Source organism: Nerophis lumbriciformis, linkage group LG12 (genome assembly GCF_033978685.3).
Source record: "Nerophis lumbriciformis linkage group LG12, RoL_Nlum_v2.1, whole genome shotgun sequence".
NCBI lineage: Eukaryota > Metazoa > Chordata > Actinopteri > Syngnathiformes > Syngnathidae > Nerophis > Nerophis lumbriciformis.
In genome coordinates this window covers 16,755,111-16,780,358 of record NC_084559.2, presented here as the reverse complement: position 1 = coordinate 16,780,358, position 25,248 = coordinate 16,755,111, and the positions used below count along the sequence as shown (strand labels likewise).

General features: G+C 40.2%; 1 protein-coding gene across 1 annotated transcript in view; it reads left to right on the top strand.

Moving 5' to 3' along the window:
* Positions 1-8,652, top strand: part of LOC140679263 (cytotoxic granule associated RNA binding protein TIA1-like) — a 28,438-nt gene extending 19,786 nt beyond the window's left edge. Inside the window, exons 10-12 of the mRNA XM_072914324.1 lie at positions 742-880; positions 4,097-4,248; positions 8,176-8,652. Of these exons, the coding sequence (XP_072770425.1) occupies positions 742-880; positions 4,097-4,248; positions 8,176-8,314 (430 nt within the window). The 3' untranslated portion in view covers positions 8,315-8,652. The remainder of the gene's footprint in view (positions 1-741; positions 881-4,096; positions 4,249-8,175) is intronic.
* Positions 8,653-25,248: the final 16,596 nt, after the last annotated feature.

The window sequence follows — 25,248 nt, the reverse complement described above, 5'->3', positions numbered from 1 at the left end:
TGTCTCCTCCAAGATGCAGCTGACTTTATAACGCGCTAAATTGCTGATTAAATATTCTTGTGAGTGGTTTGATTTAATGTGAACAATTTAGTTGGTCCACCGTGACCAGTTCGGCAAACATTGGTCTGATGTGATTAGGGTAAATTTATTGGCGGCATGTGAAGCTTTGTGAAACCAGGAATAATCCATAAATTAGCCCCAGAGTTTAAAGTGTGGGGAAAAAGTAGCAGCTTATAAACCAGACATTACAATAGTTATTTGCTAAAACTAGATTAACATATTAAAACTAAAACATCTCTTCAATTAGTGTTATAAAGTTTTAGATTTATTTTTAGTCAGTCTTTTGACGAAAACATTTAGTCATCTAAAATGATTTTAGTGGATAAAATTCTCAATATTTTAGTCAACTAAGATTACAGTAAATGTTGTCGACTAAAACCAAGTATAAAGGATAACCCATCTTTGAAGTTGTCTTGAAACCACTTTTATTATTATTGCCGAGCATCTCAAAAAGAGCTGCACTCCATGAATATATCTAAGTAAATTTCACACTACCTTTACTGTTATTTCATCTGAAATTAAGCTTTTTTTTCCAAATGTTGAATAGTGTATGACTAAAATGGTCATATGATTAAACACATTAGATTTATTCTAAATTGTGTATAACTACATTTGGCGTCTTATCCACTGTCCCGTTTAAATACAGCAACCAGTGTTATATATTTTTCTTGTTTTGTCTAGGTTTAGCTCCCACGATTCAGCAGCCCATGCCATTGTGTCTGTGAATGGAACTTCATTAGAGGGCCATATAGTCAAGTGCTACTGGGGTAAAGAGAACCCAGACATGATGAACCCGGTGCAGCAGATGCCTGTGCCTCAGGTAATAACTGTAAATATCTGGACCTAAATACTACAGTATATGGAATATATCCTGCTCAGATGCATTCGATCTACATTGTTTGTCTGCTGTAGAGGTATTTGGTGACATCATCTAATTTTGTAACTGAGCTACTGTGTGGAACAATTTCCCTTGTGGATCAATAAAGTTTGTCTCAGTCTAAGTCCGCAGACTGCTACTTTAAAGGGGAACATTATCACAATTTCAGAAGGGTTAAAACCATTAAAAATCAGTTCCCAGTGGCTTATTTTATTTTTCGAAGTTTTTTTCAAAATTTTACCCATCACGCAATATCCCTAAAAAAGCTTTGATTTTAACCATCGTTATATACACCCGTCCATTTTCCTGTGACGTCCCATAGTGATGCCAATACAAACAAACATGGCGGATGGACAGCAAGGTATAGCGACATTAGCTCGGATTCAGACTCGGATTTAAGCGGCTCAAGCGAAATTGAAGAAAAAAATGAAGCTATTGAGCCATATCGGTTTGAACCGTATGCAAGCGAAACCGATGAAAACGACACGACAGCCAGCGACACGGGAGAAAGCGAGGACGAATTCGGCGATCGCCTTCTAACCAACGATTGGTATGTTTGTTTTTAAGTGTTGTAATGTTTTTAAGCTAAATTATTGGTAAACACAGTTTGTGTAATAATTTACGTAAAACCGCGAGTAATGAATAAAGTTTTCATCAATTAATATATTCTGTAGACATACCCTCATCCGCTCTCTTTTCCTGAAAGATGATCTGTCCAGTTTTGGAGTTGATGTCAGCAGGCCAGGGAAGCTAGGGTCGATATTCTTCTCTTGATCATCTTTGGTGGCATAAGGGACGGTAGAAGCGGTGTGAGCCAAGACATCCAGGGGGTTTAGCTCGCTCGTCTGCGGGAACAAACTGCCGCCATTGCTTGCCGTGCTACCGAGGTCCTTTGTCCCTGAATAGCTCACACACTCCGGCAGATTTGTTTGACTTTATCGTTGGAAATGCATCTGCTTCGAGTGTCGCAGGATATCCCCACATTCTTGCCATCTCTGTCGTAGCATAGCTTTCGTCGGTAAAGTGTGCGGAACAAACGACTGACCATTTTTGTCGGCTTTCCCCACACCTTCGTATTTTGAACAACATTCGTCCAATTTCTTGCCACTTTCGCATCTTTGGGCCTCTGGTGCAACTTGAATCCGTCCCTGTTCGTGTTGTTACACCCTCCGACAACACACCGACGAGGCATGATGTCTCCAAGGTACGGAAAACAGTCGAAAAAACGGAAAATAACAGAGCTGATTTGATTCGATGAGATCCGCCCGGAGTTCCTTAAGGCTCTGGATGTTGTGGGGCTGTCTTGGTTGACAAGACTCTGCAACATCGCGTGGACATCGGGGGCGGTACCTCTGGATTGGCAGACCGGGGTGGTGGTTCCTCTCTTTAAGAAGGGGAACCGGAGGGTGTGTTCCAACTATCGTGGGATCACACTCCTCCACCTTCCCGGTAAGGTCTATTCAGGTGTACTGGAGAGGAGGCTACGCCGGATAGTCGAACCTCGGATTCAGGAGGAACAGTGTGGTTTTCGCCCTGGTCGTGGAACTGTGGACCAGCTCTATACTCTCGGCAGGGTCCTTGAGGGCGCATGGGAGTTTGCCCAACCAGTCTACATGTGCTTTGTGGACTTGGAGAAGGCATTCGACCGTGTACCCTGGGAAGTCCTGTGGGGAGTGCTCAGAGAGTATGGGGTAACGGACTGTCTTATTGTGGCAGTTCGCTCCCTGTATAATCAGTGTCAGAGCTTGGTCCGCATTGCCGGCAGTAAGTCGGACACGTTTCCAGTGAGGGTTGGACTCCGCCAAGGCTGCCCTTTGTCACCGATTCTGTTCATAACTTTTATGGACAGAATTTCTAGGCGCAGTCAGGGCGTTGAGGGGATCTGGTTTGGTGGCTGCAGGATTAGGTCACTGCTATTTGCAGATGATGTGGTCCTGATGGCTTCCTCCATCTTCAGCTCTCACTGGATCGGTTCGCAGCCGAGTGTGAAGCGACTGGGATGGGAATCAGCACCTCCAAGTCCGAGTCCATGGTTCTCTCCCGGAAAAGGGTGGAGTGCCATCTCCGGGTTGGGGAGGAGATCTTGCCCCAAGTGGAGGAGTTCAAGTACCTCGGAGTCTTGTTCACGAGTGGGGGAAGAGTGGATCGTGAGATCGACAGGCGGATCGGTGCGGCGTCTTCAGTAATGCGGACGCTGTATCGATCCGTTGTGGTGAAGAAGGAGCTGAGCCGGACGGCAAAGCTCTCGATTTACCGGTCGATCTACGTTCCCATCCTCACCTATGGTCATGAGCTTTGGGTCATGACCGAAAGGACAAGATCACGGGTACAAGCGGCCGAAATGAGTTTCCTCCGCCGAGTGGCGGGGCTCTCCCTTAGAGATAGGGTGAGAAGCTCTGTCATTTGGGGGGAGCTCAAAGTAAAGCCGCTGCTCCTCCACATGGAGAGGAGCCAGATGAGGTGGTTCGGGCATCTGGTCAGGATGCCACCCGAACGCCTCCCTAGGAAGGTGTTTCGGGCACGTCCGACCGGTAGGAGGCCACGGGGAAGACCCAGGACACGCTGGGAAGACTATCTCTCCCGGCTGGCCTGGGAACGCCTCGGGATCCCCCGGGAGGAGCTGGACGAAGTGGCTAGGGAGAGGGAAGTCTGGGCTTCCCTGCTTTAGCTGCTGCCCCCGCGACCCGACCTCTGATAATCGGAAGAAGATGGATGGATGGATGGATGGATGATTTGATTCGGTGTTTGTAATGTGTTTGAGAAAATGGCGGATTGCTCCGAGAGCGAATAATAGAAAGGCGTTTAATTCGCCAAAATTTTCCCATTTAGAGTTGGGAAATCGGTTAAAAAAAAAAAAGGTCTTTTTTCTGCAACATCAAGGTATATATTGACGCTTACATAGGTCTGGTGATAATGTTCCCCTTTAAGCTTCAATCTTATTGTTTTTTTCCCCATTTTTTAAATCTAGCATCATTTTAGCAAACTAAACTAGGAACAACTACTCAACTATTAGGGAAGAAAGGCCTCAAGGCTCTTTTGAACTTTACTAAATGTTTTAAACATGTAGTGTTGGTTTCAACTTCTCGATGTAAAGCTATCACCGCTGAATGTGCCACCTCCAGCCATTCTAAATCTACATTTTTCCTGTTTGTCCTACAGCAGAACAAGGTGAGCTTCCCGGCAGCTCAGCCCTACAACCAGTGGGGACAGTGGTACAGCAACGGGCCTCAGATTAGCCAATATGTCCCAAACGGGTGGCAGGTTCCCACTTACGGTGTCTATGGTCAGGCCTGGAATCAGCAGGGCTTCAAGTAAGTAGTACGTCATTCAAAGGGCCTCCCTTCACCTCCTACTTTAACTCAAGCACCACCAAGATTGGGTCTTCACAAGCCAATTGTGGCCATAAGAGGGGAGCTGTGACACCTCTCTCTTTCTGTCAAATCCACATCCACCCACTTTCCCATCAGCATCTCGCCTTTTCAACTTGTGGAGGAACTTTTTGTTTGTTAGATCATCCCTGATTCATTCACATCTGAATCAAGTGTTTATTTTTTTATAGCGTTGTAATTCAGTTTTTGTCATTTGATTTGGAAGTTGGGATTTAAAAACATTTTTGGAAATGTGAACATTTGAGTTTCATTCACTGTCCATGTCCCGAGGCGGGTTAATGATTGCAATGAAGGTTCACTGCCTTTTAAGACTGTTCATATACACTGCTCCATACCAAGGGAACACCTAATCACATATTAGACCCTGTTGATTCAAGTTGATATTCTAGCAGTCCGGAGTGTCTGTGGATAAAAGGCATAATCCATCAAGGAAATCCAGTTGAGGCCAAAAACAACCATCGTATGGTGCAGCAGTATGTTAATGTATTCACCCCGGACTATGTCTCTATGCCTGAACACTCTACCTTGGTTTTTGTTAGACGTTCTAAAAGGTCCTACCAAGTTCAAATCGAACAAAAAACTTAACAAGTTTCCTTTAAGAAATCCTTTTAATCCAACACATTTTATATAGAAGAGTCATAGTTTTACAGGCAAGAAACAACTTAAAATACTTTACAAATGATGATTACAATTGATAAACTAGCTTTTAACATCACTCTTATCTTTTATTGAAGACTCTTGTTGGTGAAGACAGTAAGGAGGGTAGAGGAGAGATACCTTTGTACTTTGTTCTTCATTTTAATAGTGTTTCTCACCTTATCAAAGTGCTGGCACTCTCAACTTTCTTTGGCCCCGTAGTGGCTTGTTTTGCAGTCGTATACAATAAAAACAAAGTACAGAGATTTAGTCATCAATGCGTGGGTTTCTTCGTTTGGGCACTCGATTTTGCGGAATGATACACTGGCAAACGGACTAGTTTGTTATATGTAATGTTTGACCGTGCAATAACCAAGACGCTTTACTCTTTGAATCTTACGAAAAGTGGGACATTTTTAGTGTAATGACCAACATTTGCAATGTTAAGGTTGATGCGCTTTGCAAAATCACGTCAGTTCGTTGCAAAACTCCACGTTTCCTTTTTGTCTAGACTTACAGCAGTGGTTCTTAACCTTGTTGGAGGTACCGAACCCCACCAGTTTTATATGCGCATTCACCCAACCCTTCTTTAGTGAAAAATAAAATGTTGTTTTTTTCAAATTCAAGATAAAATTATATGTTTTTGGTAACACTTTAGTATGGGGAACATATTCTAAGTAACAAAGACTTAATTTACAGTTATTTGGACACTAGGGGAACATATTCTAAGTAATGAAGACTTAATTTAGAGTTATTTGGTTAGGGTAAGGGTTAGGGTTATAATAAGGCCATTACTACTTAATAATGACTAGTTAAGAGCCAATATGTTACTAATTTGCATGTTTATAAGCAACTAATTAATGGTGAATATGTTCCCCATACTAAAGTGTTACCATGTTTTTTTTTACTGGTGCGTAAAATGAACCGTGCATGAACATCACCTTGTTCAAACAACAAAACCAACACATTGCATAAACTCACAACAAATTACACACCTGCAAATCAGTCAGCTGTTGTCGTATCCGTATAGGGAGCCGTTTGTATTTACACGATGAGTTGGGTGACCCCTGAAGCCGACTCACTGGACCCCTAGGGTTCGATCGAACCCAGGTTAAGAACCACTGACTTACAGTAAAGAACATCCTGTATAATGTCCTGGAGAGGATTTGTTGGAGTCAGGTTTGATTAACGTGATCTAGAAACTATGGATAGGATAGACTTTTATTTATCCCACAATGAGGAAATTACGTTGTTGCAGTGCAGGTTTTTACATACAGTGACAGAAGTCAAGTGTAATGTAAAAGGAAAAACTACTACATATTGTTCACTAATATGTATAGATGGAAGATAAAATACAACAAAAAAAACACTAACATCTACTATTGTGTCTTCTTGCCAACCTGGTGCTACCTCATACTACCAGGGACACTGCAAAACCAAAGCATAACAATCCGAAACAAGCGATGCTACGTTCCTATCATGTGAAAAATATTTTTTGTCGATCGTCCTGTCACCACAATAGACAATTTGCCATTTTCAGTTGCAACAGCTTTGTTACACAATTGGATTTACACAAATAGCTGGTGCAGCACAGACAAATATCCCTGCTTTTCAATTGTGACGATTAAGTGTTCCCTATAAACTTCATGTGGTCTTTTTTTTTTTTCTGTGACTCATGTCATTGTTTTACCCCCCCAATTGAATTGCTCTGACTTTCTTCTATCAATAATAAAAAGCACCTGGAAGTTTAAATTTGTACAGGAATGTCAGAAAGATGTTTAAAAAAAAAATGTATTCATATTCTTGCCAATGTACAGTGACGTTTTGTGCAGCCCCATCAATAAACCAACCGTTTGTTGTACACGGTCCAAGTTGTTGAGCATCCATACAAAATTGTGAGGTTGATTTGTGTAGTCGTTGGTTAAAGTTAGAGATGTCCGATAATGGCTTTTTTGCCGATATTCCGATATTGTCCAACGCAATCGATCCTGTCTCAGAGCCAGCCAATGAGGTGTCAAGTTTGAAGTCACGTGACACAGGTCTTGCATTAAAAAAAGGCAGTTAACTGGGCTACCTTGGCATAATACAATATCATTACAATTGGATATTTTCAACCTATAGAAATGATTCCAATGGTTATAATCTTTTGAGTGACATACGGGTTACTACTGGAGATGTCCAATAATGGCTTTTTTGCCGATATTCCGATATTGTCCAACTCTTAATTACCGATTCCGATATCAACCGATACCGATATATACAGTCGTGGAATTAACACATTATTATGCCTAATTTTTTTGTGATGCCACGCTTGATGCATTAAACAATGTAACAAGGTTTTCCAAAATAAATCAACTCAAGTTATGGAAAAAAAAAAAAGCCAACTAATTAATGAAGTCACAAAGTGCATTATTTTATTTAACATGCCTCAAAACAGCAGCTTGGAATTTGGGACATGCGCTCCCTGAGAGAGCATGAGGAGGTTGAAATGGGCGGGGTTGGTGGGGGAATGGGTTGAGGTGGGGGGGTAGGGGGTAGCGTACCGGAAGAGTTAGTGCTGCAAGGGGTTCTGGGTATTTGTTCTGTTGTGTTTTTGTTGTGTTACGGTGCGGATGTTCTCCCGAAATGTGTTTGTCATTCTTGTTTGGTGTGGGTTCACAGTGTGGCGCATATTTGTAACGGTGCTAAAGTTGTTTATACGGCCACCCTCAGTGTGACCTGTATGGCTGTTGACCAAGTATGTTGCATTCACTTGTGTAAAAAGCCGTAGATATTATGTGACTATTATGTGTACTACGTCCGTGTACACAGTGGCGTTTTAAAAAATATTAAATTTTACTTTTTGAAACCGATATCGATAATTTCCGATGTTACATTTTAAAGCATTTATCAGCCGATAATATCGGCAGTCCGATGTTATCGGACATCTCTAGTTAAAGTGGATCATTGTGTAACGTCTGATGCTTGTTGGCAGTTTGGAGAGTGAGTACAAACAACCATTTTCTTATTGTATGTTTTTTTAATCACCACCACTTTCTATTTGTTTCTGCCTCTAATCCTCGTTTGCTTTTCTGTCCTCCATTCAAGCTTGTCCAAACTCTAGAAACTCTTAAGTGTCTTTGGTGCCCCCCCCTCACCTCATCTCTTCTAACCTGCCGGCATTTTGTCTTCTCTTGTCTTGTCTCTCTCTCTCTTTACCCTCCTTTTCCGCAGTCACTTACCGGCCAATGCTGGGTGGACTGGCATGAGCGCCATCAGTAACGGTGGGGTTATGGAGGCCGCACAGGGATTGAATGGGAGTATGTTGGCCAACCAGCCCGGTATGGGAGCCGCAGGATACCCCACACACTAATAAGGGGGACAGAAACGGAGATATGTCAACAGTCAGCCTTTTTGGGGGGGGGGCATTAAGATGCCCTGCAGGGCTGCGTTATCACCACCTCCCCTTTTTGGCTGGACTAAGTCTTACTAGGATGTGGCTCTGAACGGGAAGGTTGACTTCTATTGGAGATGTAAATGGGACTTCTTTGAGGGTAACGCCAGCCAGGGAGGATTTTGAGCCACATGGGTTTTACACCTCCTGTGTTAGCCAAGACTGGCTGAGATCCAGGGCTCTTACTGTTTTTAAGTTAACTGCAAATGACTTTTTCCCCCCCAGGATTTTACAAATTGCTTCCACTTTGCGTTTTTTTTTAAAAAAAAGTGAATTTTGCTAAGTTCTTTGAGGAATGAAAATGTCTATTGCAGGGATTGTTGCCACTGCCGTTTCTCTGTAAAGGCAGATCAATATTGCACAGGTTTCCCCTTTCTTCTTCTTGAGCAATCTACCAAAATATATTTTTTATTTTGGACAGCCTCAAATCTCTTTTTAGCCTCGTGTAAATAAGTCTTCAATCGAAAATGATGTAAGTAAAATACTACTGTTGACTGTGGGTGCTTGCTTTCATTTAGCTTGGCACAACTTTGCAGTGAACTCCCATAATGTGCGTAGCAGAACGGCACAGCCAAACGTGACAAAAGGATTCTTCCATGCAGGGACTCGGATAGCATTGCCATGCAGTGCAGGCTTCAAACGTTTTGACACAATCTTAATGTAAAGAAACATGTTGGACTCTTGTTTTTTCTATGGATGCCAGTATTTTATATCAAAAGTCAGAGGATCCTTCAACCTTTACACCTGCTCTGTTTGTCATAGAGAAGAGAGGCCTACATTGCTGTTGCCTTATGGAGCTGCTTTCTTTTAGCTAATAAAATACTTAGATTTTTTTTGTATTAGGCAGTGCCTGCAGTTTTCTTCAGACCCTTTTGTCTAGGAAGGAGTTAGCCCAGAGAACTGATGACTCTGCTACTGTATTCTGTGTTTTTCTTGCTTTTGTCCTATTAAAATGCGAATGCACACAGCTACACGTTTTTCCATTTATTCTCACATTAGTCTGACACTGCTAAATATTTGTCAGAAGTGTTTATTTTTCTGTATGGTTGTCACATAAAAAATAAGGTACACAATCCAGAATTGAATTCAAAGTCTCCCTACTAACCCACCAGTGCCTCCATGGAAATGCCCCCCTCTACCTCAAAGAACTACCGTATTTTTCGGAGTATAAGTCGCACAGGCCGAAAATGCATAATAAAGAAGGAAAAAAACATATATAAGTCGCACTGGAGTATAAGCATACTTGCCAACCTCGAGACCTCCGATTTCGGGAGGTGGGGGGTGGGGGGCGTGGTTAAGATATATATATATATATATATATATATATAAGAAATACTTGACTTTCAGTGAATTCTAGCAATATATATATTTTATTACATATATATATATAAAATAAATACTTGAATTTCAGTGTTCATTTATTTACACATATACACACACATAACACTCATATACTCATTGTTGAGTTAAGGGTTGAATTGTCCATCCTTGTTCTATTCTCTGTCACTATTTCAGAACACACACATTATACAAATATACATTATAAAATCTATAAGAAAACGGAAGCTCTAATTTGGGGGTCTGAATTAGGATCAGAAGTTCCTATATAAACATTGCGCACTCACGTCGCCTTTTTGTATTGATTACTGCTGCTGTGCACTGGATTCATTCACAAATACAAACTACAACTCACAAACACTTTAGAGTGAGGCTCCACCATCAGAATGTGTACATAAACTTATAAAGATCACATGGATATTATTCAGTGAGTTGATTCACCAAAACTAACCTGTTCTACAGGAGGAAAATGCACACAGGACGTTTCGATTGTTCACAGACTGGTCGCGCTCATCATAATGACAAGACACTTCCGGTCTGCAGGTGATATTATTCAATTGGGAAGAAACGCCCTACTGCCCCCTACTGACCAATGTGAATACTGATAAATGTGTAATGACAGCTCCAAAAACGAATTCAAACCACAAAATAAAATAAATAAATCAACACAAAAATGTGACACATTATGGGTGGGTCACATATGCATGTACAGTAGATGGCAGTATTGTCCTGTTTAAAAGTGTCACAACATTGCTGTTTACGGCAGACAAACTGCTTTACGGTAGGTAGACGAAAACTTGACTGCTGTTGTTGTGTGTTGTTACCGCACTGGGAGGACGTTAATGAAACTGCCTAACAATAAACTCACATAAGAAACCAAGAACTCGCCCTCGATCATTAGCTGTTTATATTATGGGAACGCGGACGTGTGAACAGGCTGTCAACACGTCACTCAGGTCCGCATGGAGCTGGAGGGGGCGTGGCCTCTCGCTCCGCCTGAATTTCGGGAGATTTTCGGGAGAAAATTTGTCCCGGGAGGTTTTCGGGAGAGGCGCTGAATTTCGGGAGTCTCCCGGAAAATCCGGGAGGGTTGGCAAGTATGAGTATAAGTCGCATTTTTTGGGGAAATTTATTTGATAAAAGCCAACACCAAGAATAGACATTTGAAAGGCAATTTAGAATAAACAAAGAATAGTGAACACCAGGCTGAATAAGTGTACGTTATATGAGGCATAAATAACCAACTGGTATGTTAACGTAACATATTATGGTAAGAGTCATTCAAATAACTATAACATATAGAACATGCTATACGTTTACCAAACAATCTGTCACTCCTAATTGCTAAATCCCATGAAATCTTATACGTCTAGTCTCTTACGTGAATGAGCTACATAATATTATTTGATATTTTACGGCAATGTGTTAATAATTTCACACATAAGTCGCTCCTGAGTATAAGTCGCACCCCCGGCCAAACTATGAAAAAGACTGCGACTTATAGTCCAAAAAATACGATAAAAGGTGCTGTCCACGCATGTGGCCACTAAGGCCTTTAGAGGTATAATGCGCCCTATATATGAAAAAAGATAGAAAATAGACCATTCATCGGCAGTGCGCCTTATAATCTGGTGCGCCCTATGGTCTGGAAATACAGTATACATATGTAAGCATTTTTTTTTAGCTTTTTAAAAAAATATGAAAATTATTTTCTGGCTCCTACAGCCGCAAATAGATTGACAATCTGTGAGAAACACGATTGCTGTACATTGCTTGGTCTTTAACTTTTCGCTACTGATTTTACAATGCTATTTTGGCTCGCCTAAAACAAAGACGCTTGTTCATTTTTATGGCGTTTGTTCTAGCTGTCTATATTGTCACCTGGTCTCCACCTTGTTATATTAAGCATATATTCTGCGACTTATAGTCCGAAAAATACGGTACTCACCCCCAAATCCTCCACACGGCACCTCCGCTCCGGACAGGCTAGCCTCCTCCATCCTCCGAGGACAAAGCTACGAACAATGGGAGACCGGGCTTTCTGCTCCGCCGCTCCCAGTCTATGGAACGCTCTCCCTGACCACATGAGGGCACCACAGACTGTGGATGCTTTTAAAAAAGGCTTAAAAACCCTTCTTTTAAAAAAAAAAGCCATTTTTTTTTAAAGATATATGCATACTAGTTTTAGCTATTTGGCTGTTCTAGTTTTTATTTGTATTTATTTTTTATCATCTTTTTATTTTTTATTTTTTTTAATACACTGTAGCACTTTGAGGTTGTTTACTCAATGTAAAGTGCTCCACAAATAAAATCTATTATTATTATTATTAGAAACAATGTAAAATCTGGTCTTTCCACCGAAATGTGTAAATATTTGGAAACCAGCCGCGTCACCAGACAGATTTTTACTGGGGCATGTGCCCCAGTAAAAATCTGCAGTGCCCCAATAAAAATGTCACCAATAAAAAAAAGAGTTTTAAGTCTACATAGCATAGACTACAGCGCACATACTTCTTGGTATGGTAATTGATTGCTACGTAAACAATGCGCACATGGCTAATTAAAATGGTGATTTATTTACGTGTAGCATCTTCAGCTGATAATACTTTCACTCTCGAGCGAGAGAGAGAGGCGATGACAATCACTGCGTGAGGTAAGTAACTTTAGCCGACAACTTGTTAATTATACTATATTTATTTTAATTTGACTCAAACTGTAACTCCTAGATGGATATCAGAAAGTTCTTCGCCCGCAGCAGGGATAAAGCAGCGAGGAACGAGAGAGGTAAGTGAAGTCCTAGCTAGCTCGGCAACATACACTATATTGCCAAAAGTATTTGGCCACCCATCCAAATGATGAGAATCAGGTGTCCTAATCACAGGTGTATAAAATCAAGCACTTGGGCATGGAGACTGTTTCTACAAACATTTGTGAAAGAATGGGCCGCTCTCAGTGATTTCCAGCGTGGAACTGTCATAGGATGCCACCTGTGCAACAAATCCAGTCGTGAAATGTCCTCGCTCCTAAATAGTCCAAAGTCAACTTTATTATAAGAAAAATAAAGAGTTTGGGAACAACAGCAACTCAGCCAACAAGTGGTAGGCCACGTAAACTGACAAGAGAGGGGTCAGCGGATGCAGAAGCGCATAGTCCAAAGACTTCCTGCACAGTCAGTTGCTACAGGGCCCCAAACTTCATGTGACCTTCCAATTAGCCCACGTACAGTACGCAGAGAGCTTCATGGAATGGGTTTCCCTGGCATCATCTATGGCAGGGGTCGGCAACCCGCGGCTCTAGATCCGCATGCGGCTCTTTAGCGCCGCCATAGTGGCTCCCTGGAGCTTTTCCAAAGATGTATGAAAAATGGAAAAAGATGAGGGGAAATAATTTATTTTTGTTTTAATATGGTTTCTGTAGGAGGCCAAACATGACACAAACCTCCCTAATTGTTATAAATCCCACTGTTTATATTAAACATGCTTCACTGATTCGAGTATTTGGTGAGCGCCGTTTTGCCCTACTAATTTTGGCGGTCCTTGAACTCACCGTAGTTTGTTTACATGTATAACTTTCTCCGACTTTCTAGGACGTGTTTTATGCCACTTCTTTTTCTGTCTCATTTTGTCCACCACACTTTTAACGTTGTGCATGAATGCACAAAGGTGAGTTTTGTTGATGTTATTGAGTTGTGGGGAGTGGTAATCGGGCATATTTGGTCACTGCATGACTGCAAGCTAATCGGTGCTAACATGCTATTTAGGCTAGCTATATGTACATATTGCATCATAATGCCTTGCTTGTAGCTATATTTGAGCTCATTTAGTTTCCTTTAAGTCCTCTTAATTTAGTTTATATCTCATGACACACTATCTGTATCTAATATGGCTTTTAATTTTTTTGCGGCTCCAGACAGATTTTTTTTTGTATTTTTGGTCCAATATGGCTCTTTCAACATTTTGGGTTGCCGACCCCTGATCTATGGTAACCTAATAACCTCTCTACGCAGGAGAGGGGGGCAGCGCAGAAACGAGACTGCAGATCAACTGGTCTAAAAGGGGGGTCTATTTAAAGGCCTACTGAAATGCGATTTTCTTATTTAAACGGGGATAGCAGGTCCATTCTATGTGTCATACTTGATCATTTCGCGATATTGCCGTATTTTTGCTGAAAGGATTTAGTAGAGAATATCGACGATAAAGTTCGCAACTTTTGGTCGCTGCTAAAAAAGCCTTGCCTGTACCGGAAGTAGCAGACGAGTAGCGTGACGTCACAGGTTGTGGAGCTCCTCACATCTGCACATTGTTTACAATCATGGCCACCAGCAGCGAGAGCGATTCGGACCGAGAAAGCGATGATTTCCTCATTAATTTGAGCGAGGATGAAAGATTCGTGGATGAGGAGAGTGAAGGACTAGAGGGCAGTGGGAGCGATTCAGATAGGGAAGATGCTGTGAGAGGCGAGTGGGACCTGATATTCAGCTGGGAATGACTAAAACAGTAAATAAACACAAGACATATATACACTCTATTAGCCACAACACAACCAGGCTTATATTTAATATGCCACAAATTAATCCCGCATAACAAACACCTCCCCCCTCCTGTCTATATAACCCGCCAATACAACTCAAACACCTGCACAACACACTCAATCCCACAGCCCAAAGTACCGTTCACCTCCCCAAAGTTCATACAGCACATATATTTCCCCAAACGTACGTGACATGCACATAGCGGCACACACGTACGGGCAAGCGATCAAATGTTTGGAAGCCGCAGCTGCATGCGTACTCACGGTACCGCGTCTGCGCATCCAACTCAAAGTCCTCCTGGTAAGAGTCTCTGTTGTCCCAGTTCTCCACAGGCCAATGGTAAAGCTTGACTGTCATCTTCCGGGAATGTAAACAATGAAACACCGGCTGTGTTTCAACAGTCAAGGGGTGCATTCTACGGCGGGGGTGCGTTATCCGGTACAACACCTGCCACAATACACCGCTTCCCACCTACAGCTTTCTTTTTTGCTGTCTCCATTGTTCATTGAACAAATTGCAAAAGATTCACCAACACAGATGTCCAGAATACTGTGGAATTTTGCGATGAAAACAGACTACCGGTACTTAATAGTCGTCAGACTGCGTGGTCGGTAGTAGTGGGTTTCAGTAGGCCTTTAAAGACTAGTGTATACACATGACTTTTAAGATGGGACTTAAATGCTTCTACTGATTTTGATTTTGAATATCGATGGCAGAAATACAAAACCTCCCGTATGAGGAAAAAACTATTTTTTGGAAAACAAAAACCTGTCAGTTTCTTACAGAATGCTTTTTGGTCAGGTGACTTTGTTGTCACAAGGAAGGGTGGGAGAACTTTGTAATCAGTTCTTATAATCCCATGTGAAAACTGAAGAGCATAAAAAATGCAGATAGGTGACTTTAAACTGTGTACATATTTGCAGGAAGTTGATGGGCCTCAGAGAGAGATGACACTGAGAACCAAATGCATTACCGCAGTACATTTCAGGTGGTTAATCAAAGATCTAGACCAGTGGTCCCGGTCCGCGGACCGATTGGTACCGGGCCGCACAAGAAATTTTTTTAATTTTAATTTAATTTAATTTAATTTTTCTAATTAAATCAAAATAAAAACACAATATATACACTAAATATCAATGTATATCAATACAGTCTGCAGGGATACAGTCCGTAAGCAAACATGATTGTATTTCTTTATAATAAAAATAAAAAAATCACCCCCCCACAAATTTTCAAGCGTTGACCGGTCCGCAGCTACAAAAAGGTTGGGGACCACTGATCTAGACGACATAGTCTGATATGATTGAATATTTTAAAGAACTATTTATGTTTTTTTATGATAAATAAGTGTTGAATGTCTCGCACACTTTGCACGCTCTCATGAATTCTTTGTGCCCCAGTACAGTATTAGGTCTAGTGACGCCCCTGTTGGAAACATTATCAGAAATATTAAACCTGTATGGTTTGCATGTCTGTCAGCATTTGAAACAAAGGTGAATATTCTCAAAAATGGTTGGGAAACTTAGTCCTGCTGCCAGAATTTCTAAATGTTTGGTTAATTTTGAATTATTCAAAACTTTCCCCGTACAATGTTTTTGGTAACACTTTAGTATGGGGAACACATATTCACCATTAATTAGTTGCTTATTAACATGCAAATTAGTACCATATTGGCTCTTAATTAGTCATTATTAAGTACTTATTAATGCCTTATTCTGCATGGCCTTATTATACAACCAGTAAGCCATTAACTAAGAGTCTTCCCCCAATAACCTCAGAATTATTGTTTATTAGTAACCCTAACCCTTATATGTTCCCCTAGTGTGCAAATAACTAAATTAAGTCGGTAACACTTTAGTATGCGGAACATATTCACCATTAATGAGTTGCTTATTAACATGCAAATTAGTTACATTGACTATTAATTAATTAAGGCGCAGTCAGGGCGTTGAGGGGATCTGGTTTGGTGGCTGCAGGATTAGGTCACTGCTATTTGCAGATGATGTGGTCCTGATGGCTTCCTCCGGCCAAGATCTTCAGCTCTCACTGGATCGGTTCGCAGCCGAGTGTGAAGCGACTGGGATGGGAATCAGCACCTCCAAGTCCGAGTCCATGGTTCTCTCCCGGAAAAGGGTGGAGTGCCATCTCCGGGTTGGGGAGGAGATCTTGCCCCAAGTGGAGGAGTTCAAGTACCTCGGAGTCTTGTTCACGAGTGAGGGAAGAGTGGATCGTGAGATCGACAGGCGGATCGGTGCGGCGTCTTCAGTAATGCGGACGCTGTATCGATCCGTTGTGGTGAAGAAGGAGCTGAGCCGGAAGGCAAAGCTCTCGATTTACCGGTCGATCTACGTTCCCATCCTCACCTATGGTCATGAGCTTTGGGTCATGACCGAAAGGACAAGATCACGGGTACAAGCGGACAAAATGAGTTTCCTCCGCCGAGTGGCGGGGCTCTCCCTTAGAGATAGGATGAGAAGCTCTGTCATTCGGGGGGAGCTCAAAGTAAAGCCGCTGCTCCTCCACATCGAGAGGAGCCAGATGAGGTGGTTCGGGCATCTGGTCAGGATGCCACCCGAACGCCTCCCTAGGGAGGTGTTTAGGGCACGTCCGACCGGTAGGAGGCCACGGGGAAGACCCAGGACACGCTGGGAAGACTATCTCTCTCGGCTGGCCTGGGAATGCCTCGGGATCCCCCGGGAGGAGCTGGACGAAGTGGTCTGGGCTTCCCTGCTTAAGCTGCTGCCCCCGCGACCCGACCTCGGATAAGCGGAAGAAGATGGATGGATGGATGGACTCTTAATTAGTCATTATTAAGTACTTATTAATGCCTTATTCTGCATGGCCTTATTATACAACCAGTAAGCCATTAACTAAGAGTCTTCCCTCAATAACCTCAGAATTATTGCTTACTAGTAACCCTAACCCTTATATGTTCCCCTAGTATCCAAATAACTCAATTAAGTCTTTGTTAATTAGAATATGGGGTTACCATGTTTTTTTTTTTATAGCTTTTTTAACTAAATATGTAACAACTAAAAGTGTCCCCTGCTTTCCTTAAATTGCCTGTAATGTGAGTACATTTGATTAAATGTAATGCTGTCTTGTGCAGCAGATGGCGCCCAAAGCCTATTTTTCATTTTAGGAGGTAGTTGTTTGCTCCAGCCAGTGGTTGGTACGTACTAAAAAACCTTCATTCATGCATCTTGTCATATAGGTTTTTTGCCCTTAAATAGATTTTTAATGTGTCTTTAATAGCTAGCAATTATTTACATATTTAAATCAACCCTGCAATGCATTATTAGGTCAAACAGTCTGGTTGGCCAAAGAAGTGGAGGGCAAGACCTGACAGAGACTGATGAATGTGTTTTAGCTTCCTATCAGGCTTCACTGAGTCTGTCATAGAATGAGCAATGAGCAGATTAGAGCTGAAATCAGGTGAAGTGTTTAGGCTCCTTTTTTTTATTTGTCCCTTGTTTTTTTGTTTTCCACTAATAGCACCAACACACGACTGCACACCTCTGCCAGTGCTCAGGGATCATGTCACGTGTTAAAAGTGGCTGCAAAAGTTGCTATCGATCTGTCTGATACAGGGCAAGTGTTGCTGATGTCCATCCGTTCATCTATTTTACTGCTGGTCCCTTTCCCAGCTACACCCTGGACAAGTCGTCAATACGATAATGGCTTTTTTGCCGATATCCGATATTCCGATATTGTCCAACTCTTAATTACCGATACCGATATCAACCGATACCGATATATGCAGTCGTGGAATTAACACATTATTATGCCTGATTTTGTTGTGATGCCCCGATGGATGCATTAAACAATGTAACAAGATTTTCCAAAATAAATCAACACAAGTTATGGAAAAAAATGCCAACATGGCACTGCCATATTTATTATTGAAGTCACAAAGGGCATTATTTTTTTTACATGCCTCAAAACAGCAGGTTGGAATTTGGGACATGCTCTCCCTGAGAGAGCATGAGGAGGTTGAGGTGTATGGGGTAGCGGGGGGTGTATATTGTAGCGTCCCGGAAGAGTTAGTGCTGCAAGGATTTCTGGGTATTTGTTCTGTTGTGTTTATGTTGTGTTACGGTGCGGATGTTCTCCCGAAATGGGTTTGTCATTCTTGTTTGGTGTGGGTTCACAGTGTGGCGCATATTTGTAACAGTGTTAAAGTTGTTTACGCGGCCACCCTCAGTGTGACCTGTATGTCTGTTGACCAAGTATCCCTTGCATTCACTTGTGAGTGTGAAAAGCCGTAGATATTATGTGATTGGGCCGGCACGCAAAGGCAGTGCCTTTAAAGTTTATTGGCGCTCTGTACTTCTCCCTACGTCCGTGTACACAGCGGCGTTTTAAAAAGTCATACATTTTACTTTTTGAAATAGATACCGATAATTTCCGATATTACATTTTAAAGCATTTATCGCCGATAATATCAGCAGTCCGATATTATCGGACATCTCTAAGCATTACTATCAATAATATTAATAAAAATAATATCAACAATACTTGTTTCATGTTAATCTAAAAATTGATTTTTTTTAAAAAACAACACTTGACTTTTAATTGACTCAATTTCATGAATTGATTGCAAATAGGAATAAATACAAATTGTGATTTGGTTGAAATTTTTTTTGAGCACCTCTATTAAATAAGGGCATGGTCCAGTATAAATATTCGTGTGGACTTTCTACTATAACATGGCGCAGGCTCAATTAGTTTCCATTGCTATCTCACTCTGGTTCAGATACACAATTTTTACATCAAAAAAACAACAAACAAACAAAGCGACAAACGGTACTGAGCAGCGGTCGCAGGTTACCGCTGTGCACCTGGCAAACTGCTTCATATCAACTTCTAACGCGAGACAATCAAAAGATCTCTTGGATCGTTCACAAGATTTTGGAGTGGCATACAAATTAAAGCACGGTTAACTTCAAAAGCCATCAACTTTCATGATGTGACACTTCTACATAATTATGTGCGACACTTTAAAAATGTGTGCATTCTAAAACTAGATGAGGCAATACCTGAAGGAATTGCGTGTTAATGAAGTTGAAGTGAAATGCTGACAGAATGTAGTTTGAATGTAAAAATAGTTTGAATGTTGAAGAGTTTGAATTTCCAGGAAAAACTGAATTTGGTTTGGAACTTGGTAAAGTGTTAGTTGGATGACTGGAATGTGTTGATGTTGGAATGGTTAGAATCGGTTGAAAAATGTATGAATTGTGGAAGTTTAAAAAATGGACAATTAATTTTAAATGGGGAAAATGTCCCTGAAAACTGGGAATTCTTGGAAATCTGGGATTTTTTTTTTAAATTGTTGAAGCAGAGCACACAATTTTGAACAGGCTGAATATTTTGGAGTTGGAACGATTTGAATCGGATGAAAAATGTGGGAATTGTGGAACTTTGAAAAATGTCTCATTCATTTCAATGGGAATTTCATGGAAATTTGGGAATTTTTTGGAAAATGTTATAAGACTTGAATGTTCTGAATGGTTGGTGTTGGAATTTCTCAAATCGGTCGAGAAATGTTGAAGTAGTAACATTTTTAATTGAGAAATGGTATCAAGGAATTTCGGGAAAACCTGGAATTTTTCCAGTTCAAAAAACAACTTTCTTGTTTGTCCTGATTAAGAGGAATGTTTGCACGGTGGAACGGTTGAAGTGGGTTAAAAATTGTGGAAGGAGTAGTCGCCAGAAAAAAGGGGCAAAAAAGTGTTTGGGGAAAAAAGAGAATTCTGGGGAATCCTGGAATTATTTTGAACTTGAAAAAATCATAGTTTGAATTTCCAGGATGAGTGGAATTTGTTGAAGGTGGAATGGTTTGAATCGGTTAAAAAATGTGCGAATTGTAGAAGTTTAAAAAATGGACAATTCATTTTGAATGGGAAAAATGTCCCTGAAAACTGGGAATTCTTGAAAATCTGGGATTTTTTTTTAAATTGTTGAAGCAGAGCACACAATTTTGAACAGGCTGAATATTTTGGAGTTGGAACAGTTTGAATTGGATGAAAAATGTGGGAATTGTAGAACTTTGAAAAATGTCTCATTCATTTCAATGGGAATTTCATGGAAATTTGGGAATTTTTTTGGAAAATGTTATAAGACTTGAATGTTCTGAATGGTTGGTGTTGGAATTTCTCAAATCGGTCGAGAAATGTTGAAGTAGTAACATATTTAATTGAGAAATGGTATCAAGGAATTTCGGGAAAACCTGGAATTTTTCCAGTTCAAAAAACAACTTTCTTGTTTGTCCTGATTAAGAGGAATGTTTGCAAGGTGGAACGGTTGAAGTGGGTTAAAAATTGTGGAAGGAGTAGTCGCCAGAAAAAAGGGGCAAAAAAGTGTTTGGGGAAAAAAGAGAATTCTGGGGAATCCTGGAATTATTTTGAACTTGAAAAAAATCATAGTTTGAATTTCCAGGATGAGTGGAATTTGTTGAAGGTGGAATGGTTTGAATCGGTTGAAAAATGTGCGAATTGTAGAAGTTAAAAAAATGGACAATTCATTTTGAATGGGGAAAATGTCCCTGAAAACTGGGAATTCTTGGAAATCTCGGAATTTTTTTTTAAATTGTTGAAGCAGAGCACACAATTTTGAACAGACTGAATATTTTGGAGTTGGAACGATTTGAATCGGATGAAAAATGTGGGAATTGTGGAACTTTGAAAAATGTCCCATTCATTTCAATGGGAATTTCATGGAAATTTGGGAATTTTTTGGAAAATGTTATCAGACTTGAATGTTCTGAATGAGTTGAAATGGTCGGTGTTGGAATCTTTCAAATCGGTCGAGAAATGTTGAAGTAGTAACATATTTAATTGAGAAATGGTATCAAGGAATTTCGGGAAAACCTGTAATTTTTCCAGTTCAAAAAACAACTTTCTTGTTTGTCCTGATTAAGAGGAATGTTTGCACGGTGGAACGGTTGACGTGGGTTAAAAATTGTGGAAGGAGTAGTCGCCAGAAAAAAGGGGCAAAAAAGTGTTTGGGGAAAAAAGAGAATTCTGGGGAATCCTGGAATTATTTTGAACTTGAAAAAATCATAGTTTGAATTTCCAGGATGAGTGGAATTTGTTGAAGGTGGAATGGTTTGAATCGGTTAAAAAATGTGCGAATTGTAGAAGTTTAAAAAATAGACAATTCATTTTGAATGGGAAAAATGTCCCTGAAAACTGGGAATTCTTGGAAATCTGAGAATTTTTTTTTAAATTGTTGAAGCAGAGCACACAATTTTGAACAGACTGAATATTTTGGAGTTGGAACGATTTGAATCGGATGAAAAATGTGGGAATTGTGGAACTTTGAAAAATGTCCCATTCATTTCAATGGGAATTTCATGGAAATTTGGGAATTATGGAAAAAACTGGAATTTTTTTAGAAAATGTTATAAGACTTGAATGTTCTGAATGGTTGGTGTGGGAATTTTTCAAATCGGTCGAGAAATGTTGAAGTAGTAACATTTTTAATTGAGAAATGGTATCAAGGAATTTCGGGAAAACCGGGAATTTTTCCAGTTCAAAAAACAACTTTCTTGTTTGTCCTGATTAAGAGGAATGTTTGCACGGTGGAACGGTTGAAGTGGGTTAAAAATTGTGGAAGGAGTAGTCGCCAGAAAAAAGGGGCAAAAAAGTGTTTGGGGAAAAAAGAGAATTCTGGGGAATCCTGGAATTATTTTGAACTTGAAAAAATCATAGTTTGAATTTCCAGGATGAGTGGAATTTGTTGAAGGTGGAATGGTTTGAATCGGTTAAAAAATGTGCGAATTGTAGAAGTTTAAAAAATGGACAATTCATTTTGAATGGGAAAAATGTCCCTGAAAACTGGGAATTCTTGGAAATCTGGGAATTTTTTTAAAATTGTTGAAGCAGAGCACACACTTTTGAACAAACTGAATATTTTGGAGTTGGAACGATTTGAATCGGATGAAAAATGTGGGAATTGTGGAACTTTGAAAAATGTCTCAATGGGAATTTCATGGAAATTTGGGAATTATGGAATAAAATTGAATTTTTTGGGAAAATGTTATAAGACTTGAATGTTCTGAATGAGTTGAACTGGTTGGTGTGGGAATTTTTCAAATCGGTCGAGAAATGTTGAAGTAGTAACATTTGTAATTGAGAAATGGTATCAAGGAATTTCGGGAAAACCGGGAATTTTTCCAGTTCAAAAAACAACTTTCTTGTTTGTCCTGATTAAGAGGAATGTTTTGACTGTGGAACGGTTGAAATGGGTTGAAAAATGTGGAAGAAGTAGTCGCCAGAAAAAAGGGTGGAAATAGGGCTTTGGAAAACGAGGAATTCTGGGAAATCCTGGAATTTTTTTGAACTTGGAAAAAGGGTAGTTTAAATTTCCAGGATGGTGGAAAGGTGGAATGGTTTGAATCGGTTGAAAAATGTGGAAATGGTGGAAGTTTGAAAAATGTCCAATTAATTTTGAATGGGAAAAATGTCCCCGAAAACCTGGAAATCTGGGAATTTTTGGTATTTGTCAAGGGAAAGCCCGCAATTTAGGAATAGGCTGAACAGTTTGAAGTTGGAACGGTTTGAATCGGTTGAAAAATGTGGAAGGTAGAGAGCGCCAAAATCTGGAGAAGAAGAAGAAAAACCACGTGTGAATGTTTTGGAGCGTTCACACAATTACGTTGATATTTATTTGAGCTAAGCAACGTTTCCTGCTCATTTTTAATAGATATAATTTTAAAGACTAAATATAAACTTCCTTTAACATTGGAAAATGGCATTTGTTGCATGTCCCTGCTTGCTAAATTACCAAATTTGCCATAAAATTTAAACATTAACTCTTCAGAAATGTTATTTTTTTACATACAGTATTTGTTTTAATCCTTATTCCAACAATACGTTTGTTTTATGTTTTTAAGGAAAATAAACTTTAACAAATGATGTTTTAAGAAGAGGTCCCCCGTTGCACCACACAGGCTATAAGTAAAAATGTCTTTAAGTACCGTATTTTCCGGACCATAGGGCGCACCGGATTATAAGGCGCACTGCCGATGAATGGTCTATTTTCTATCTTTTTCATGTATAAGGCGCACCGGATTATAAGGCGCATTAAAGGAGTCATATTATTTTTATTTTTTTTCTAAATGTAACAGACTTCCTTGTGGTCTACATAACATGTAATGGTGGTTCTTTGGTCAAAATTGTTGCATAGATGATGTTTTACAGATCATCTTCAAGTCGCTTCTGGATGCGCCGTTTTGTGGGCGGTCTTATTTACGTTCGCAAATTTTCAGGACTTATGCAGATCCCAAATACAGATCAGCAGGTACCAGAAAGTAAGAAAAGTGGCTTTTGCGTAATATTGCGAAACAAAACGCCAGACAATATGTCTTACCTTATACACACACCATAATAATACTCCTATGTTGAAGCACAGTACAATCCATCAAGTGGTGCGGCTTACCAAAGTCGTACTAAAACATTTTTGATAGATTTTTGAGCGCCGTGTGTAATGTTCGATGTTTTCAATGGAACATATACAATGTTGGTGTTGTTTACTTGAGTCATATTACTAAAACGGCCTTCTTTCATCTCCGTAATATTGCTAAAATTCGTTCCATTTTGTCCACTAGCGACACTGAGATCATTATCCATGCGTTCGTTACGTCTCGTCTTGATTATTGTAACGTATTATTTTCGGGTCTCCCTATGTCTAGCATTAAAAGATTACAGTTGGTACAAAATGTGGCTGCTAGACTTTTGACAAGAACAAGAAAGTTTGATCATATTACGCCTATACTGGCTCACTTGCAATGGCTATTATGTTAGATCCACTATGGACTGGACTCTCACTATTATGTTAGATCCACTATGGACTGGACTCTCACACTATTATGTTATATCCACTATGAACGGGATTCTCACACTATTATGTTAGATCCACTATGGACTGGACTCTCACACTATTATGTTAGATCCAGTATGGACTGGACTATCACACTATTTTGTTAGATCCACTATGGACTGGACTCTCACACTATTATGTTAGATCCAGTATGGACTGGACTATCACACTATTATGTTAGATCCACTATGGACTGGACTTTCACATTATAATGTTAGATTTACTATGGACTGGACTCTTACTATTATGTTAGATCCACTATGGACTGGACTCTCACACTATTATGTTAGATCCACTATGAACTGGACTCTCACACTATTATGTTAGATCCACTATGGATTGGACTCTCACACTATTATGTTAGATCCACTATGGACTGGACTCTCACACTATTTTGTTAGATCCACTATGGACTGGACTCTCACACTATTTTGTTAGATCCACTATGGACTGGACTCTCACACTATTTTGTTAGATCCACTATGGACTGGACTCTCACACTATTTTGTTAGATCCACTATGGACTGGACTCTCACACTATTATGTTAGATCCAGTATGGACTGGACTATCACACTATTATGTTAGATCCACTATGGACTGGACTTTCACATTATAATGTTAGATTTACTATGGACTGGACTCTTACTATTATGTTAGATCCACTATGGACTGGACTCTCACACTATTATGTTAGATCCACTATGAACTGGACTCTCACACTATTATGTTATATCCACCATGGACTGGACTCTCACACTATTATGTTAGATCCACTACGGACTGGACTCTCACTATTATGTTAGATCCACTATGGACTGGACTCTCACACTATTATGTTAGCTCCACTATGGACTGGACTCTCACACTATTACCGGTATGTTAGCTCCACTATAGACTGGACTCTCACACTATTATGTTAGATCCACTATGGACTGGACTCTCACACTATTATGTTAGATCCACTATGGACTGGACTCTCACTATTATGTTAGATCCACTATGGACTGGACTCTCACACTATTATGTTAGATCCACTATGGACTGGACTCTCACACTATTTTGTTAGATCCACTATGGACTGGACTCTCACACTATTATGTT